This window comes from Branchiostoma belcheri, unplaced genomic scaffold, assembly GCF_001625305.1.
Source record: "Branchiostoma belcheri isolate BF01 breed outbred unplaced genomic scaffold, Haploidv18h27 scaffold75, whole genome shotgun sequence".
NCBI lineage: Eukaryota > Metazoa > Chordata > Leptocardii > Amphioxiformes > Branchiostomatidae > Branchiostoma > Branchiostoma belcheri.
In genome coordinates, this window is record NW_017804409.1 from 1,474,930 (window position 1) to 1,495,051 (window position 20,122).

A 20,122-nucleotide genomic window follows, 5' to 3' on the forward strand; every position below is an offset into this window, starting at 1 on the left:
CAGCCAAAAAACTCAAATAAAACCATTCTAAAAGCCTGTATCACAATAATTTAAAAACCGCCTAGGGGTATTTGCCCACTGTACCTCCATACCAAATTTCAGGACCTTGGGCCCTAAAATGAAGAAGCTGAATCCATTTAAAAAATGGCAGGAGGAGGAGGAGAAACATCAGAAAAAGCAATATGGGTTCACCACCACTTCGTGGTGTGGTGAACCCATAAAAAAGGCAAGAACACATTCCTCTACATCAGGATTTTTAATTTTGTAATATAGATAAAGTTTGTAATTTAGATAAAACAAGATATAAGTTCCCTAGATTTAGACTTAAAGATAAAACAGAAAAATCATCTTCCTCGTGGCAAACAATTTATCATTATAGCTCCATATGCGTGTATTGTATTGTACAACTGCCTAAAGAAGCGAGAAGAATTAATTTGTATATGTAAATAGTAGTTCACACTGGCATGCATAGTTTTGATAAGATACTTTACCTCTACTTTATTCATAACCTGTACTTAGCTTGTAAGAACTTACAATAAAGGTCTTTCAATGAAAAATGTCACTGCACGAAAAATTGTATTTACCAGTGGTAGAAAATGCCAATAAAGCCGGGTAATGTTTAATTTGGGAACCGTAGCAGACTTAACAATGGTAGTAGATAAAAATAAATGTGGTTATTTCATCCACTACCTTTATTAAGTCAGAAATTATCGTGCTTAGAAAAGGCAATGAATGTCAATAGCAGACAGATTTCCGATTTTCGTACCCCGATTTTTTTTCATTAATGGATGCTATGGATGCCTTTAAAGTTCATCTGAGTGTGTTGGTAGAAATCATTATGAAGCAAGTTTAAGCTGTAATATACAACACAATTAATTGGACTCACCAAAATTTTTGACTTTACAACTCCAGTCTTTGTCAAGGAATGAACAATCCACCGCTTTCGTGACGTCAGTCTCACTGGACAAAGTAAGAATCTTGCACTCAGAGCCAGAATTCTTTGCACGAGGGATTAAAGAGGCCATCTACATCAGGGCATTACATTCATCCCTCAACAGAGACGTGGGGCGCCATAGACTTTCTGCAACCTATGATCCACTGCTCACGGAGTCACGTGTGTTATCTGAGTGACGTCACGGAAGCGGTGGATTGCTCATTCCTTGACAAAGACTGGAGTTGTACAGTCGAAAATTTGGGTGAGTCCAATTTCATGTGTTGGATATTACATTTTAAACTTGCTTCGTAAGGATGCTATGGATGCCTTTAAGCAATGACGTAAAATGAGACCCTTGGAGTGTCTGCTTACCGGTCCTTTTCTCCTGAAGTCCTTGTACAGCTGGATGATCTGGTAAGGAGTCCAGCAGACGAAGAAAACCAGGACCAAGACGACCAGCATCCTGATTACCTGCATGAGCAATGTTTATTGTTAATTGTTTATTTCATGTTTATTGTTTATTGAAAACCAAAGCCCATCGCAGCCTCACGGCTGATTTGTGAGGTTTGTACACAAGTCGCGAGCACGTTACACTTACTAATATATTTTATTACATTTCGAAATATTCAGAAATACCTTATATTGAAATTACTACTTACAACATTCTAAGATCAAAGTACTAAAATACGTAATATATTGTACATTTTAAAAACATTTTTCATCTATTTGTAATCTTTGAAACAGAATTGAACTATAGTATTTTGCAGCTGCGACATTTAAGCGAGTTAAAACAATTATGAGAGAACGGTCTAAAACACATTCATTCTGAAACTATACTTAAAAGGGACACGAAATGACGTATTGTACAGTCTGACAGCAGTGTACAAAAATGATTTTCTCAGCCGCTCTGTTCTGGCCAAGGGAAGGCTGATGTTGTCGTGGTTTCTCAGTTTATCCCCCGTGGAAGTCAGTCTCTGAGGTGGAACCAGTTCGTGAAGTGGATGTTTTGGTTTCATTATGTTTTTTTTTAGTTTTGTCAAATGCAGCCAACTCTCTCCTTTCCTTGAGGGAAGGAAGGATTGATTTGAAACCCTTTTCCCACTAGGATGAACTTGCCCGGGTCGAGCCGAATAGATCGGCTACCGACTTCGATCCTGTCAACTTTTTATTACCGTCTGTCATCTTTATCAGGGCTAATATGACTGCTTTACTGTGCCCTGGGGCTCTGTGTTATTGGTTCGCTGGTTCACACTATTAATCTAGCAGTATTTATCTCCAAGCAGATTCGTTGGATAAGGGGAGTCTATATTGGCTGGCTGTATCCATCGGCTTCATGTATTAAACCGCTGGTCGCCTCACGAGTGAGGGGCATCGACAAGGATTTTGAATTTTTTTAACGGAGTAGTTCAATGCAAGGCGTATGCCACCACTTCTCGGCATTGAACTAGAAAGATGAGAAAAACATGGCTATGTCAAGAGATGACGGTGAACGTTTGATTTTAAAGCCTGTAGATTGTAGGTTGGTGGGAAACACTTGTCAGGGAGGGAATTCCAAAGCTTGGCCGTACGGGGAAAGAAAGTGTCACAGTAAAAAGATGTCGAACGAGGAATTTGGACGGTGAAGTTGTGTGAGCTAGTGGAGAACCTAGTGGAGCGCTTAAAAGTTCGGAGTGGTACTAGTTGGGTGAGTTCTGCAGAGCAATGACCATGAAAATATCTGTAAAAGAGGAATAGAGAGGCAACATTTCGTCTATGGGAAATGGGAAATGATACTCGTACCCAGCCCTGGAGCGTTTTGCGGCAGATTCGTGGGGTGGCCAGCAGTCTACGGGAGGCCGCCACACGAATCTACCGTCAGGAGGAGAATCTGCTTGGAGATTAACCAGCACCAGTGCACACAGTGCACACAGTGCACACAGTAAACCAGTCATATTGGCTCTGGTGAAGATGAGAGACGGTCATTGAAAAGCCGGCTCATTTCAAACAAATGCCGGTGAATAAAAGACTTTTTGGCGACGTCTCAGGGAGGAGCCTAATGATACAGTATTGTGTGCAGTTTGCAATAGTTCTAGGAACGGTACAGGCATTTTGTCCACAGGAATGGAATGTCCACAGGCATGTCTCTGACCCACATCTATGACCATATTCCGGAAACCTTTGGGAATACCTGTCTGCCCCTGATGGCCCTACTTTCTGTGACCCCGGGGCTCGTTCACGATACAATCAAGGGAGGAATGCACTGTATGTGTCTGGATTTAACAGGTACCAAGTCTTACTCAAAATCATGAAATGATGGCAGTGCCATGCAAACAATAACCCTAACAGCAACCACCGTCGCCATGGCAATGTATGTTTTCATTGCCAGTCTTGTTGATGTTACTATTCACCAACGCGATGAAAAATTATTTACGGAGGTCTAACCTTTTTCTTGATCTTAGCCTGTGCGGATTCCATTGACATGATGGTGACTCCGGGAGTCATCTTGTTCCACAGCTTTTTGCCGATCATGGCGTAGGCTCCGGTCATGACAAGCATTGGGATAGTGTAGATGGCGACAAACAGGAACATGGAGTAGGCCTGCCTGTAGCCGTGGTAGTTGTCATTGGGCCAGCTCTCAAAGCACCACACCTGTAGTCAGGAAGGTGAGAAAGTAGGTGTAACTAGTGGAAGTTTCTTAGTACCGCCATGAAAAATGGAGGTATTGTTTTTTTATCTGTCTGAGTGTGTTTGTATGTACGTATGTACGTGTGTGCGTGCGTGTGTGTTTTAGTGTGCCTGTGTTTCCGCATATTTATGGCCAACACGACTTCAGAAGGTCTATGGAATTATGAATTTTAAACTGTAATTTACAACACAACAAATTGTATTCACCCGAATTTTTCGACTGTACTTCTCGACAGTCTTTGTCAAGGAATGAACAATCCACCGCTTCCGTGACGTCACGCAGATATCATTCAGTTCTCACTGGACAAAGTAAGAATCTTGGACGCAGAACCGGATTTCTTTGCACGTGGGATTAATGGGGCCATCTACTTTAGGGCATTACAACCATCCCTCAACAGAGACGGGGAGCGCCACAGACTTTCTGCAACCTATGATCCACTGCTCACGGAGTCACGTGTGTTAACTGCGTGACGTCACGTAAGCGTTGGATTGCTCATTCCATGACAAAGACTGGAGTTGTACAGTCGAAAATTCGGGTGAGTCCAATTTCTTGTGTTGGAAAAACTTGCTTCATAATGATTTTTACCAACACAGATGAACTTTCAAGATAAGGTCTATGGAATGTTGTGATATTTGGTATGTTGGTACGGAATGGGTCAAGTTAACGTTAGTATAGCCCTGCTACTTCAAACAAACGAGGCAGATCGAGGTATCAATTTTTGATTCAGCTAATATAGTTGAAGGTATTAATTTGCCTTGTGAGCTAATCTATCATAAATTCGGTGTGATCTATATTTTCACCCGACGTGACCTGATATAGTCACAGTCGGTAATTTTAAATCACTTTAGAATATTTTCCAATTCTCTTCATTAAAAGGGGATTACGGAGTTAAACACCATGCAACCTCCATGCAGTGGGAGGTTCAGCCTGACCTGATACCCGGTACGCACGGTAACACAACTTAAGCCCCTGTCAAACATAGCAGAATATGGCATCCGTGGGTAGTAGTAGGTCGGGAGCAATGTCGGCTGGTGTTCGGCCAGGTCGGCTTCTGCTCAGCCGAATGTTAAAATGTTTGAAGCTGCATTGTACGATTTACAGCCGGCCAAAATCCTTTATTTGAAAACGAACGAAAATTCATCCGCGTTTGGATGTCATTCATATAATCAAATCAACATGGCTGGCCTAAGCCAAAAAAAGATTCTAACCTCCAGAAAGCCCTTCTGTTCCACAAATGAAATGTGGGGTGCACCATATAATATAATCTCAAACAAGAACTAAAACAAAAATCACATTACTTTTGTGATACTTACGATGTCAATAATATACTTAATACTAGTAACATTAAGTTGTCATAATGTTATATTTATTATGAAAATTTAAACTGTTCTCCAACTCACGGGGGGCAATATCGACTTCAGACAACCTTTGACCCTTTGATGACGTCACACGTCGGAAAAATCACGTGTCCACAGCATTTAGGTCAGATAGCTGAGGAAGACTGAGTGATTCAGTCGAAAATTTCTAGTGAGTCAAATTTTGAGTTGGAGAAAAGTTTAAGTTTTTCAGAATGTAATTTACCAACTCAGATGAACTTTCATGCTGATTAAGTTGTCATAATGTTATACTCAGTTTCTTCCTCCTCCTCTTCTGTTCCAAACACTAACCTTTGACCTAGCTAATGACATGATTTGTTGACGTCTGTCACCATGGTAACTGGTGTTGGGTTACATAATGTTGCAATTTCATTGTCTGCTCTACTCCTGTCACCATATACCCGAAGTACTTGTATGTGAATGTGTTTGAGTAAAAATTAACAGGGCAGGCCATGTCCGAAGGTAAACGTTATGCATTTGCTTTCCAAAGGTTACTTCTCTAGTTGTATACAAAAAGATTCTAACCTCCAGAAAGCCGTCGTCCCACAGATACTCCTTCTGTTCCAGGACCACCAGTAGAGGCACGTTGGCAGCGATGGCGGCGATCCAGACAAGCGATATGACCACGGCGGCGTTAGTGTCGGTAACCCGGGCCTTCAGCGGGAAGATGATGGCGTAGAAGCGGTCCATGGCGATCACCGTCATGGTCAGGATACTGCAGGCTACCGATGCACCTGGGAAAGGGAGTTAGAGTTTTTTAAAGTTCTTTTTTTACTCATTTTCAGAATTCTAAAGGATAATGATGGCACAACAAATAAAAATTACTGAGGAACATGTGAAACCGCAAAACACATACACAAAACTGGAAGCAATATTGACCGTGACATAATGTAGCTTTAAAGATCACGCCTAAACAGTGTTACTTACGAGTTTCCAACGACAGTCAAATTTTGTACATTTTCTATTGTAAATCTTTAGTTGAACGCTATGCTGCCCCTATATGTCTGATGGATGGATGGAATTATAAACCCCAAATGATCCCGGTGGAGAAGGCCCTTTGTAACGGCTTCCAGTTGACAGCCTCATGGAATCTGACAGTGATGTATGTTGTTTTAAGGTAACCAATTCATAGTAGCGCCAAGGGGCAATTCGATCAAATGCTTTCGTACTTGACCTTTATCGTTGTATTCAAGAAAGAAACTGAGATTTTTTAGTATCTAACGAAGACCACCTTTCCTTTATCGACGCAAATAGCTCTTTTTTCATACCACACGTCGACGATTTATTCCAGAGAGGTGTTACATATACCAATCAGGTTTTTTATACCAACATTTCATGACTAGATATGGTGACAGCACACTCAAGTTATATCAACTTATTCTATGCCTTCACCAACGCAAATAGGGGAAAAATACGTTTCCAAAACAAGACAATACTCATTTTCACTTGAGTTAAGTGAGGAAAGTCGTTTCCCAAGGTCACAAGATCGGCGGCATGTTAGGACTCGAACCCAGGACCTCTTGCTTCCGAGTCGAGCACTCTGCCGCTACGCTACACCACCCCACACTTACCAATCAAGTTCATGAATTTTGCTGCCATTCATTGATCTGCTTTGTCTATGGACTCATTGATGCCTGACTGGGAGGGCGATAACAGCTTGATTTATATTCACACATAACCGTTGCTCCTTGTCCGATGGAACTTGTCAGAATAATATAGATCCATGCGCAGGGCAATGACATGCCATATACTGGGAATACTACATGGCAAGGGTTGGCAGTTTCTTCTGTTAAGGAATATGTCGTGCGCTGAAGTTTTATTTTACTCTGTGAAGGAGGTCAGTTACCTACGTCGGAGTAAGACCACAGCAAGTAATTTTTATGGACGACATCAACGCGCGCATTAATGTTCTCCTGATTTTGGAAAAGAAGAAAAAAATCCATTGCCTTCGCTTTCTGACAGTGGTCACCATGCCGAAAATGGGCAAAGATATCTGTTGCCATGCCGGAAGGTGGATGGCAGATAACTATAAAGAGAGGAGACAAGAAAAGGCTCTGATTTAATATTTTGTTTCTTACTTTGATGCAGTGATATGTGATGTTGGCTAGGCTGTGTATATGTAATGTTCCTAATGAATCAAAACCATCGGTACAAGGATTGAGTCAAAATGTCAAAATGTAGGAACCTTGTTTTTTTCGCCCGCTCGCATTAGATTTGGAGTCTGCGGAGGATGTCATCCATAAATTTACTTGCTGTGGCCTAATGAAATGAGACATGTCTCTGTATGTTCGCAGCTGTAATTCTTTCTTTGTTGCATTGTTAGTAGTTTGTAGTTTGGCATGTCGTCTGCTAGTTTGCGCGAGATGATGCACGTTGCGGTTTTATAGCGTAGCAGTTTTGATAAGCCATTTAAAATTTCAGAAACACCCCTATTTTTATGGACTTGTGGAGCAGGTCATTAATTTTGTCGGCCTTTGTGGGTGTGCGCTGATAGGTTTTTTCCAAGCAGAAATTGAGTGTTGCATTCACGGTTGTAGCGTCTTGGTGGATGGCCGAGCTGCTATCGGCGTTTAAAAGCATTCAATGCAACTTCAGTGAAGAAATTTGATAACGGCATGTACTGCCATCGCTTTAGCACATTTTGGCATCACTCCATACTTGAAGAGTTTGTTCTGCTTGCACAAAGTTGTTTTGAGTTTGTTGGCACGATATATATGTTCGCCCACTCTGCCAAAAGTGTTACAACTTCACGGAACTTTGTGTTGTGTGGACACTTGTTGTTTTTTGTTGTGTGGACTCTTGTTGTTTTTTGGCGACGTCTCAGGGACGAGCCTAATGGTACAGTATTGTGTGCAGTTTGCAATAATTCTAGGAATGGTACAGGCATTTTGTCCACAGGAATGGAATGTCCACAGGCATGTCTCTGACCCACATCTATGCCCACATTCCTGGAAACCCTTGGGAAGACCTCTCTGCCCCGGATGGCCCTACCTTCTTCGACCCCGGGGCTCGTTCACTATACACTCAGGAGAGGAGTGCACTGTATCTTTAACATGTACCAAGTCTTCCTTAAAATTCATGAAATCATGACAGTGCCACGCAAACAATAACCCCAACAGCAACCACCGTCGCCATGGCAATGTATGTTTTCATTGCCAGTCTTGTTGTACTCTTGATGTATACACGTAAACACGTATTCAGCCATTTTAGTTCGCGAAGGACTACCAACATATACGTAGCCTACAGTTCAGTGGCTCTTGGACATTTTGTTGACTTTTTGAAATATCGATTGAGCTGCTTAAACCGTTGTTATCCATCAACTGATAACTTTGTGACATGTTTGTAGGAGTAAATCAATAACATCCCGCAGCCACTGGTCTGGCTACAACGTGTTAACCTTTATCTATAATTGAAAATCTATAATTTACTGACCAGGTGGAATCTAGTGGTAGAATCTCCGATTCTGACAGATCGCCATCTCTGTTCTTGCAAATATGTATATCCGGACGTATTAGTTTGGATTTGCTGTCAACAGTGCATCTCAGAACATTCTTGATATAATATTAAGTCCCTTATATTAAAGGCACCCGATGCAATTTCAAGGCGCCAGATAAGAAATATTCAGGATGAGAAAATCTGTTTGTTATTGACATTTGCACATTTTCGTCATCTTTTCATATTTGAAGCATTTTCAATATCCCCAAAACAAGCCACACGAGGTGTCTCTTTATTCTTTTGGGTACCACCCATAAATTGCTAAAACCAGTCTACAATACAAAACAAGCTAGCGTTTTCCGTCAGTGACATTGCATTTTTGCCTCACAGACATCAGTACGCAATGGGATAGAATTGATTCAACTTACTACATTAAAAGAATGACAAAATGAATTGACTTTGAAAAACCAGTTTTGTTGCCCTAAAATTGAATTCAATGCCTCTATGTTTAAAGTAAAAAACTTTTGGTCCAACACAAAAAATTCTCTCACCTAGAGCTTTCGACCAGTCACTCTGGTCGTCCTCAGTAGACTGACCCAGTGAAGCTTGTCACGTGGCTTCTTTGAAGTGTGACGTCAACACTGGGTCAAAGGTATCTGGTAGACTGGTATCAATGCCTTTAATTTGCTTCTGTAGAGGCCGTACAGCGTTTAAAAACTTAGCTATAGTGAAATGGCGTTACAAGATGCATCGCAAACGTATCTGATGAGCATTCATCAAACTGTTGTAAACGCACGGGTCAATGTCCTCTAGTCTATAACGATCACTCACGTCGAGTGCTCTCAAGGCCAAGATGTAATACACGTCTTTACTGTTATCATTGCACATCCATCATGCTTAACCAACTAGAAAGACCAAACATCGACCAAACATCCTGTGCGGAAATCCATACTAAGCTCTCCATATGTTTGCATCAACGTACGATCTTGGACGTTAAGTCGAAATGGCTTACAAGAATACAATGTGGTTTTATCTAGGATGCAAAGATTTTAAACGATATAATCAAATTGAAGCTACGTACGTATACTCGTAATTTGGGAGGCATTTGATACTGGGTATAAGAAGAAGGAATGTAAGGCCATTTTGATTTGGATGACATCCTCTGGGAACCCCAAAACTGATGCGAGCGTGCGAACAGCGAAAAAAATTAGCCAAAACATTTGCCTTCATTATGAAATCTACCTGGTCATGAAGGTTGAACAAATGACTAAACACACAGAGTATGGTATATATGGAAAATGATAGACTCTTCATTTTTATTTCTTCACATTTTCTTCTTATTTTCTTTGGTATTCTACGGCATTAGTATCATAGTATAGTGTTTAGCCATTTATCATTTTCCAATATTTTTTTTTAAATTTACGGCACATATTTACTCATTTTGGTCAGCTTCTTTGTTCAATTTACATTATAGTCGAAAACCTTTTTTGGGTTGGGGCGGACGGAACGCACGAAAATTACTATGATGCGCCTATTCACAAAATTCATGTATGTCATTTATATACTGTACTGTACGCTATACAGTACTGTACGCTGTACTTTTGTTTTGTCAATAAAGGTTCTCCTATAATGAAAATCAGCATGGCTTTAACAGGAAATGGCTCGAGCAATTGTGGTTTTATCTAGCTATACGATGCAATGATTTCTGGAACGATCATCAAGCTACGTATACTCGTCATTTGGGAAGCATTTAGTACCGAATAAGAGGCCATGTAATGTTGTTCATGGAGTGAAAAAACAACGATAACAAGACAAGAAAACCATTAAGAAGCCTCTCTACAAGCTCAAATTTTAGTTCGTGCAGTTAAAGGCATCCAGTGCAGTTTTTAGGGCTTGAAACCCGACTTTTCAAAGTCAATATTCTACCCACTTATCTACATACTAAGTTGAAACCACACTATCCCAGTGTATATTGACATATTGACCCTCAAGGAGCAAAATTAAAATTCCCAAAATTCTGACGGAAAATGGTTACTGGAAGGGCCCTTGGCTGATTTTTAGGGTACCACTCAGAAAATAAAGGACTCATCTTGAGGCTTATTTCTGCAGTTTTAAAAGCTTGAAGTTTGAAATACTGACTCAAATGTGCTAATGTGAAGCAGTATGTGTCAATATCATAAAGATTGCCTTATTCAGAATATTTCCAGTTTTGCTGCCCTGAAATCGCATTGGGTGCCTTTAATCCTTTGTACTCAAAAAGTTTATTGTCTTACTCTTTTCTTAGACTGTATTGTTCTCAGTTGGTGTAAGGCGTCCCACGGTGCCAATTTACTGACTTTTCAGGTCCTTTCGGAAAAATGCCATAACTCAGCCGTAGCTGGTCAGAAATGGTTCAAACTTGGGGGAAAGGCAAAATACAACTTGTTGAGTGTTGAAATATTACTTTCATGTTGTTATATTTCTTATATTTGCATATTTCTATGTCTGATATGATGCATAATTCTTAAACAGAAAACGTAAATCGAGGAACTATAGCCAACATCATAGACAGACGCTTTTTGGAGAGTACACTCTTACATCTGTCACCATTTAGAAACTGTTTTGATATATTTGAAATATTATTCCTGCTTTTTATGAAATATGTTTTTGTCCATTTCAATGCCATAATTTTAGGGTAACCCTAACTTCCTCGCCCTATATCAAAAGACAGTTCATGATAAGCAAAAGGATCTGAAACTTGCTGTTGAACTTGATTAGTTTTCCCCGGCCCTATAAATAGGATGTTAATGAGTAACAGATTGAAAACGTGCTTGTTTAGCACAATATTAGAACTTATTCGATGCTAAGGCCATGTTGATTTGTAATGTATAATATATGATGTAGAATTAAAAAAGGCAAAGAATTACAACTTATTATGCATCTAGGGTTCTTCCTGTTTTATTTGTATGTCTGTAGAGTTTTGTATTATTTTAATGATGTACTGTGTTATATGTTTTTTACCTGAAATAAAGAATGAAAGAAAGAAAGAAGGAAGACAAGTGAAGATTCTGAAATGTAAATGAAGAGTGTATTCTTCGCCATACCATACTCTGTGTGTCTAGCCATTTTTCATAAATGAAGGCACTTTTTTGCCGAATTTTTTATTCGCACGCTCGCATCCGATTTGGTGCTCCCAGAGGATGTCATCCATATAATCAAATCAACATGGCCTGATAAAGGGAAGTCATTGACAGGGTAGTTTTAGTTCCTAGTCTTCTCAGTAATCGGGAAAATACACTGTTCTTTACCATAGTGAGTCAACTGGGAAACCATCAATCAAAGACCATTAAAAATGGGATGATAGCTTTTAGACGATACGACTGGGAATCGTAGAGTTTGTGATGTTGGGTTATTAGAGGTTGTTGACTTATACCATGCGGTCACATTCTTCCTAGGCCGTCATGCTTTTTTTTCATTGACATATATTTAACGAGTATTAGGTATTACTAAAAGCACGATTGCTTATAGAACGCCTTCTACTTGAAAGCATAAGAGTAAAGAACAGTGCATTATACATACATAATTACAAAGTGTATAAAAGAAAAAATGTATGTAACAAGACAAGTTGGTGATCTATCTCGTATTACAAGAATCTACAATTTCAGTGATTTTTGTTTTATATTCCAACATTTCATGACTAGACGTGGTGACAGCACGCTCAAGTTATATCAACATTAACCTCTTCAAGATGTCTACCCTGAGACCAGACTGTAAGGTTTGAACCACTAACACCGGGAAGGACCCCTGGTCTTTTTGACAAGTGTGGTGGGATCTTTAACGTGTTCATGGTGCACTTCTTATATAAACACACGGCATCTGGCTTTACGTCCTATCCAAGCCTAGAAGACGTCCCTAACCGAAGCTAGGTACTCATTTACACCTGAGCGTAAATGAGTACCTAGTTGTACTAAAGCTGAGGAAATAGGTGTATAGTGCATTTCCCAAGGACGTAACAATGGGACATGCCGAGGATTCAACAACTTGCCATATACGGTACGCGGTTTCGACGCCGTCGAATATTTTAAGCAGTCTGCGACCTAAATAACGGCCAGCAAACACGTAAAACAGCCTTTGCTGTTATTAACTACAGCTAAATTTTATCAGGACACACGCACGATCGACTATTCGACAAAATGCCCACAGTTTGTGATTGCACGATGGTCGTATACTTTGTGTGACCGGGCCCTTAGTTTTATTTTTAGCTGTACATTGCGATTTCAACTTTGAATTCTTCTAATATACAGTCTCCAAGCACCAATCTATGTACAAAGTACGAGAACTTCAGGTAGGTAGGTAGGAAGGTAATTCGTATTCATCCCCTGTCGTTTCTCACAGTTTTACAGAAGTGACAAATATGCCAGGTCTTCTGTTTCTTACTGATAACAAATTGCGGCCAAACATTGACGGGCTGGGGATTCGATCAGAAACGGTGTAATTACCGGGCATAGGAAATGTTAAACCCCTGTCACACATAGCTGAAATATGGTCTCCTGAACACTACCGAACTCCCCTTAACCATTCACCAGTTTTCCATCCCCAGAATGCAATGCGAAAACGGGGCTAACCCTCATTTGCATAGCACAGGTTCGAAGGCATTGGAATGATCCTGTTAACGTTAAACAGCTTGTTTGTCACTGTGTTTTGAGGTGTTGGCGCATTTTATGCTCAACGTTAATTAAATTACTATGGGTTGAATCTGAAAACAAATAGAGAATGAATGTTTTGGAATATGTGGTTTGTAACGTTATAGCGGTAACGCTATACTGATGCTGTAACGTTACAAACCACATGTTCCATGTTGAAAAGAACACAAAAACGTCATTCTCTATTTGTTGTCAGATTCGGCCCATAGTAATTTAATTATTGTTTAGCATAAAATGCCCCAACACCTCAAAACACAGTGAAAAGCAAAAACGTCAACAGGATCATTCAGATGCCTTCCTGTCCTATGCAAATGAGGGTTAGCCCCCTGTTTTCGCATTGCATTCTGGGGATGGGAAACTGGTGAATGGTTGGGAGCAGGTCGGGAACAAGGTCGGCTGTGGTTGAATGGGGTTCGGTGAAGTCGGCTATTGTTCGGCTGCGCCAGCCCAGTATTTCAGCGATACATTCGGTAGTGGACAGGAAGTTCGGCCATGTTTGGTTTGGCTGGTGTCCAGGAGTAGGTCAACAGTGTTTTGGGCGTACTCGGGGGTCAAACTTGACTCAAAGTTAACTCAATTTCGATTCGTATCTTAAGGCAGGCGTGGCCTAAATCTGATTAAATCTGATTCTGCACACGAACTTCAGCCGACCTTGAGTTTGAGTTTTATTTAAATCCACGATTAGCCTCATAAGAGGCTATTCTTCCTGTGGTCTACACATTCATATTTACATACATGTATTACAAACGTACAAAAACATTACAAAGTTAACAGTACATAGCAAACTTAACACAATTCCTTAAATACACTATCTACAGTCCAGTACTTTGCTAGTTGCCGCCTGTGTTATTCGACAATTGAGACATACTGTACAGAAAACGCCTTTGCTGAGAGTTGGATTTTGGTTTTGGTAGTCTGATGTTGTTTGTACTGGTTGAGCGTGTTTGGTACTTGTGAATCTCAGATTGGAATGTGATCGTACAAGGCCTTTGGTTGTTTGGTGAGCATTATACGTTGAAAAGTTGAACTTGACTGAGTTGAACTTAGTGTTAAAGCTTAGTGTTGAGGGGCAAGGTCGGGGAAGATACTGAATGTATGACATGTATAGGCTGGGGCTTAACGTTTGCGCACGCTAATCTGCCTATCTTTGAGATAATATTATGACCAGGAAGACCAGGCAAGCGCGTCAACAAAATCTATCTATAGCCGGCCTGTTCAGCCGGGACCAAGCAAGTACAGATTTCTCTCCATAGATCCTTATCTAACATAGCATTTTCTAAACTATCAAAGTCAATACCAGTGTCTTTAACCAAAGAGTCAGTAAAAGTCAAACTTCTGGAATCTGTATCTGTATAGCCGGTATAACCGCCTTTCGGCGTAACACACCAGCTTCGCAGGCACGTGGCGCGGCGGCAGCTAGCTATATTACACCGATCGACTTGTTACACCTAACCCTTGAACATTGTTTAAAGCTATCTAATGACAATGCCCCACTGTACTTGGTGACAGTGAGTTCTACTCTGCGATGGCTCTAGAAAAGAATGAATTATTGAACACCTCAATCATTGGTTGATAACTCTGGTACTTGAAGTCATGGCTATTTCTTGTTCTCGTCTGGGCTGGTATTAGGTACTTAGTAGTTGGGACGTCCAACAGTTTATTAGTCATTTTGTACATCATGCAAATTCTGGACATGCACTCTGCCCCTCGGTTTCCACAGGAGGACGGTCGAGACTACCTCTTGCTTGGCTCTATATATCTGCAACAATGTCCCGCAAACTTAACCCGTCGATGGGTGAGCTTTTCGGACACCCGTGGGAGACCACCGTAAATAGTGTTGGCATGTTGTGTCCAAGATATGTTCTGCGCTCTACGCAGGAGCTTTGTATAGGTCCCATCCAGTCTATATTGCAGATAACGGGTGAGCGTCCATGTTTCTGAACCGTATAGTAATATAGGTTCTACAAGAGTAAGAAAAACTTGGAATTGGTCCAAGTCAACAGAATAGAAACCGATTGACTAACTACCCATAGACTTGTCATGCATGGAGTGGCAACCAAAACATTATTTAAAGTCGCGATGTTGTGTCATATCTGATGAGAAAATTTGTTGCTGCTACAGAATTCGTTGGAGGTCAAGGACATTTTGTTCCATCTTTTATGTTTTTTCAAACCATTAAATCTCAATGCCTCTACAGCAATTTTGGAGCCTATCCGTGTTTTGGGAGAGAGCCAAAACCTTAGCATTGATGTGATATTTTGGGTAATATGACCAGAAAGACCAGGAAAGCGCGTCAACGAAATAGAAACCGATTGACTAACTACCCGTAGACTTGCCATGCATGGAGTGGCAAGCAACACATTTTTTAAAGTCGCGATGTTGTGCCATATCTGATGAGGAAATTTGCTTCTCCTACAAAATTCGTTGGAAGTCAATGAAATTTTGTTCCATCTTTCTACGTTTTTTTCACGCACCACAAACCATTAAATCTAAACACCTCTACAGCAATTTCGGAGTCTACCCGTGTTTTGGGAGAGAGCCAAAACCTTAGCAGTGATATGAGGCGGAGGTGGAAAACGTCTATGACTGCCTTAAGGTTTAAAAATAGGACTAAATGGACTGTTTCTTAGCGTTGCCAACTGAGTTTGTGCTAACTTGAATGTCAAGTACGCGGGCATGCTATGCACAATTTACCTTCAAAGTTAACAGTAAAGTGTGATGTTCTCTACCATAAATGAAAGACACACAGCCAAGTAGTAAAGTTTATTATTAGCTAGACTTTGCTGGTTGAACTTCAATGAAGAGTAGTTGAAATGAAAGGACGACTTTGTATGGCTACCTATAGGCCATGTTGATTTTATCATATGGATGACGTCCGCGCGCGAATGAAATTTGGTTCGTTTCCAGGACAAGTTTTCGACCATACATTGTACTTCAAATCGTAAAAAGCTGCAAAAAGAGCAAAATATATGCCCTGAATTTAGAAATGCATATACACTTAACTGTCCATTCATGCCGTCTTTGCTAACATTTAATGTGTAGCTCTGGGTCATTATACGATCTAGTCGGACCAAAGTCTATACGATACGCCGGAATATACGATAATGCGCTATACAATTATGCATTGTTTTTACAATTGAGTGAATGGTAAATGGTTTGGTGTTTAAGAATTCTATACAATTACCCGAAATATACAATCATAAGAAATACAAATAAGTAGAATCCCCTTAATGGCCTTAATTCAACCTTAATGACTAAGTAGCTTTCAACTTATTCGCAAGCTCGCATCAGTTTGGAGGTTCCAAGAGGATGCCATCCATGTCAACATGGCCTTGGCAATGTAAAAGTAGATAGCATACTTGACTACATTGCCTCTCTGTCGCTATATGATGTAATTATACATTTTTCCAAGTTAGGCCACAGCAAGTACATTTTATGGATGACATCCTCTGCAGACTCCAAAACTAATGCGAGCGGGCGAAAAAAAAACAAGGCGGGCCGAAAAAACAAGGTTCCTACATTCTCAAATTTTGACTCAATCATTGTACAAATGGTTTTGATTAGGTGGGAACATCACATATACACAGTCAACATCACGTATCACTGCATCAAAGTAAGAAACAAAACATTAAATCAGAGCATTTCCTTGTCTCCTCTCTTCATAGTTATCTGCCATCCACCTTCCGGCATGGCAACAGACATCTTTACCCATTTTCAGCATGTTAGACCACTGTCAGAAGGCAACTTAAATTTTTTTTTTTTTTAAATCAGGCGAATATTAATGCGCGCGCTGATGTCATCTATAAAAATTACTTGCTGTGGCCTAATATAAGAACTTCTCAAGTGTAGATCTAAAGAGTGGCAAGATTGTAAGGTTTTTAGGAAGTGTACACTAGAGAGTCGGTAGTGACCGGAAAGCAATCTAGGTTTTATTACAAGTCAAGTAGTGAAGTACTCTATCCACTTGTGGACTACAAGGTAGCCCCACCGGTCTTTCATTTCCACTACTCCCTCATTGAAGTTCAATTTGCAACGTCAAGTTTGCCTTATCAAAAAGCATAGGCTGTCTTCTACACCGAGACTTTGAAGTTATGGCTATGGCAGTCAAAGTGCTGTTATGGATCGCAGAGTGCCAAGCAATGGCCGGATTTTACTTGCAAATTGTCCGCATGAAAGACCATCCGAAAGGTTAATAGACGACGGTCTGCTGCAGATTGCGTAAGGTCGAGACCGTGTGACGATAGCCACTCATATACGGTGTGGTTTGATCTCCGGGCTGGAAATACTGGGTACATGTATGTAACTTAGTGCATGCAGGTACAATTGCAGGTATTTGTGATGTCTACCTATACCTAACCTACACAGGTCAATGTACTGAATATTTGCAGGTCAGTGCAGGTAAAATTGGAGCTGTGCAGGTATTTCTGATGTCTAACTGCACCTAACCTGCACTGGTCCATGTACTGGGTATATACAGGGTAGTGCAGGTAGAATATTGGAGCTGTGCAGGTATTTCTGATGTCTACCTGCACCTAACCTGCACTGGTCCATGCAATGGGTATATGCAGGTTAGTACAGGTACTAAGTAAAATTGGAGCTGTGCCGGTATTTCTGATGTCTACCTGCAATTAACCTGCACTGGTCCATGTACTGGGTATATGCAGGTTAGTGAGGGTAAAATTGGAGCTGTGCAGGTATTTCTGATGTCTACCTGCACCTATATAACCTTCACTGGTCCATGTACTAGGTTTATAGATACATGTAAGTGTATGTGGATTTTTATTTACTGCATGACTGTTATCATATATGAAGTATAAAAGAAGTAATGGTTTTTGAACAGTTTTTAGTGTCGTACTTCTCAAGTCTGAGCAGTGCAGGTCAAATTTGTTTAGTGTAGGTAATTTTCAATATTACCTACACTAGACCAGTGGAGGTAAGCAGAAACAAGTATTTCGAGCCCCGTGTTATCTAACTGCTATGCTAGAACGCTTCGGGATATCTAACAAGCATCGAAGAAATACGAGTTTTCACCACAACATTAAAGCCAGGCAACCAGACAATCCGGAGCCATAACAGCAATGCATGAACGATTTAAAACCTTTTTTTCCTGAACATTGACAGTTCTGCGAATCCCCTAGAGCTACATTCAACCATTTCCGGGCGTTGTACATGTACTAGTTGACAGGTTCACTGAACTTAACGTTCCATTAGCTATTTTGAGCTACTCTCATGTATACGTATCGGCTTGTATATGTCAGTTTAATTTAGAGCTCACATCATCAATTTCCATCTAGTATTCCAAACTTTTGAAGTACCGAGGACGTTAGGACTCTCATGTATTGGCTTCTATACTAGTATCTCAGTTTAATTTAGAGCTCACATCATCAATTTCCATCTAGTATTCCAAACTTTTGAAGTACCAAGGACGTTAGGACTCTCATGTATTGGCTTGTATACTAGTATCTCAGTTTAATTTAGAGCTCACATCATCAATTTTCATCTAGTATTCCAAACATTTGAAGTACCAAGGATGTTAGGACTCTCCTGTATTGGCTTGTATATGTCAGTTTAATTTAGAGCTCACATCATCAATTTTCATCTAGTATTCCAAACTTTTGAAGTACCAAGGACGTTAGGACTCTCATGTATTGGCTTGTATACTAGTATCTCAGTTTAATTTAGAGATCACACCATCAGTTTTCATCTAGTATTCCAAACTTTTGAAGTATCGAGGACGTTAGGACTCTCATGTATCGGCTTGTATATGTCAGTTTAATTTAGAGCTTACACCATCAATTTTCATCTACTATTCCAAACGGTTGAAGTACCAAGGACAATAGGACTCTCGTGTATTGGCTTGTATATGTCAGTTTAATTTAGAGCTCACATCATCAATTTTCATCTACTATTCCAAACTTTTGAAGTACCAAGGACGTCAGGACTCTCATGTATCTTGTTGTATATGTCAGTTTAATTGAGAGCTCACATCATCAATTTTCATCTACTATTCTAAACGTTTGAAGTACCAAGGATGTTAGGACGCTCATGTATCGGCTTGTATGTCTCAGTTTAATAGTTTAATTTAGAGCTTACATCATCAATTTCATCTACTATTCCAAACTTTTGAAGTACCAAGGACGTTAGGACTCTCATGTATTGGCTTGTATATCTCAGTTTAATTTAGAGCTCACATCATCAATTTTCATCTAATATTCTAAACATTTGAAGTACCAAGGATGTTAGGACGCTTATGTATCGGCTTGTATGTCTCAGTTTAATAGTTTAATTTAGAGCTTACATCATCAATTTCATCTACTATTCCAAACTTTTGAAGTACCAAGGACGTTAAGACTCTCATGTATCGGCTTGTATATGTCAGTTTAATTTAGAGCTCACATCATCAATTTTCATCTAGTATTCCAAACTTTTGAAGTACCGAGGACGTTAGGACTCACATGTATCGGCTTAATTTGTATATCTCAGTTTAATTTAGATCTCACATCATCACTTTTCATCCTGCATTTCCAAACTTTTGAAGTACCAAGGACGTTAGGACTATCCTGTATCGGCTTGTATACTAGTATCTCAGTTTAATTTAGAGCTCACATCATCAATTTTCATCTAGTATTCCAAACTTTTGAAGTACCAAGGACGTTAGGACTCCCATGTATAGGCTTGTATATGTCAGTTTAATTTAGAGCTTACATCATCAATTTTCATCTAGTATTCCAAACTTTTGAAGTACCAAGGATGTTAGGACTCTCATGTATCGGCTTAATTTGTATATCTCAGTTTAACCCTCAACAGAACACCTTCCCGGACTGATTAATCTGTACACCTGGGGTCCGCGCGGACCCCAGAACAGTTTTTTGCTAATTTATAGAAATTATCAACATGCTACCAGCTCAATTGTTTTGCAAACTGATGTGGGAACCTCTGTGTCCACATTACATACAAAAATCATACATTTTGAACTTTTTCTATTTTTTGGTGAAGACAAGAAGACAAGAAGAAATACCCGATTTTTAAA

At 40.0% G+C, this 20,122-nt stretch overlaps 1 protein-coding gene across 1 annotated transcript in view; it reads right to left on the reverse strand.

The window, feature by feature from the left end:
• LOC109485390 (neuropeptide FF receptor 2-like) overlaps nucleotides 1-20,122 on the reverse strand; it is a 51,054-nt gene that overhangs the window by 1,528 nt on the left and 29,404 nt on the right. The window contains exons 2-4 of the mRNA XM_019788952.1: nucleotides 5,501-5,709; nucleotides 3,356-3,562; nucleotides 1,307-1,405 (exon numbers count right to left, since the gene is read on the reverse strand). Coding sequence (XP_019644511.1) covers nucleotides 1,307-1,405; nucleotides 3,356-3,562; nucleotides 5,501-5,709 — 515 coding nt within the window. The remainder of the gene's footprint in view (nucleotides 1-1,306; nucleotides 1,406-3,355; nucleotides 3,563-5,500; nucleotides 5,710-20,122) is intronic.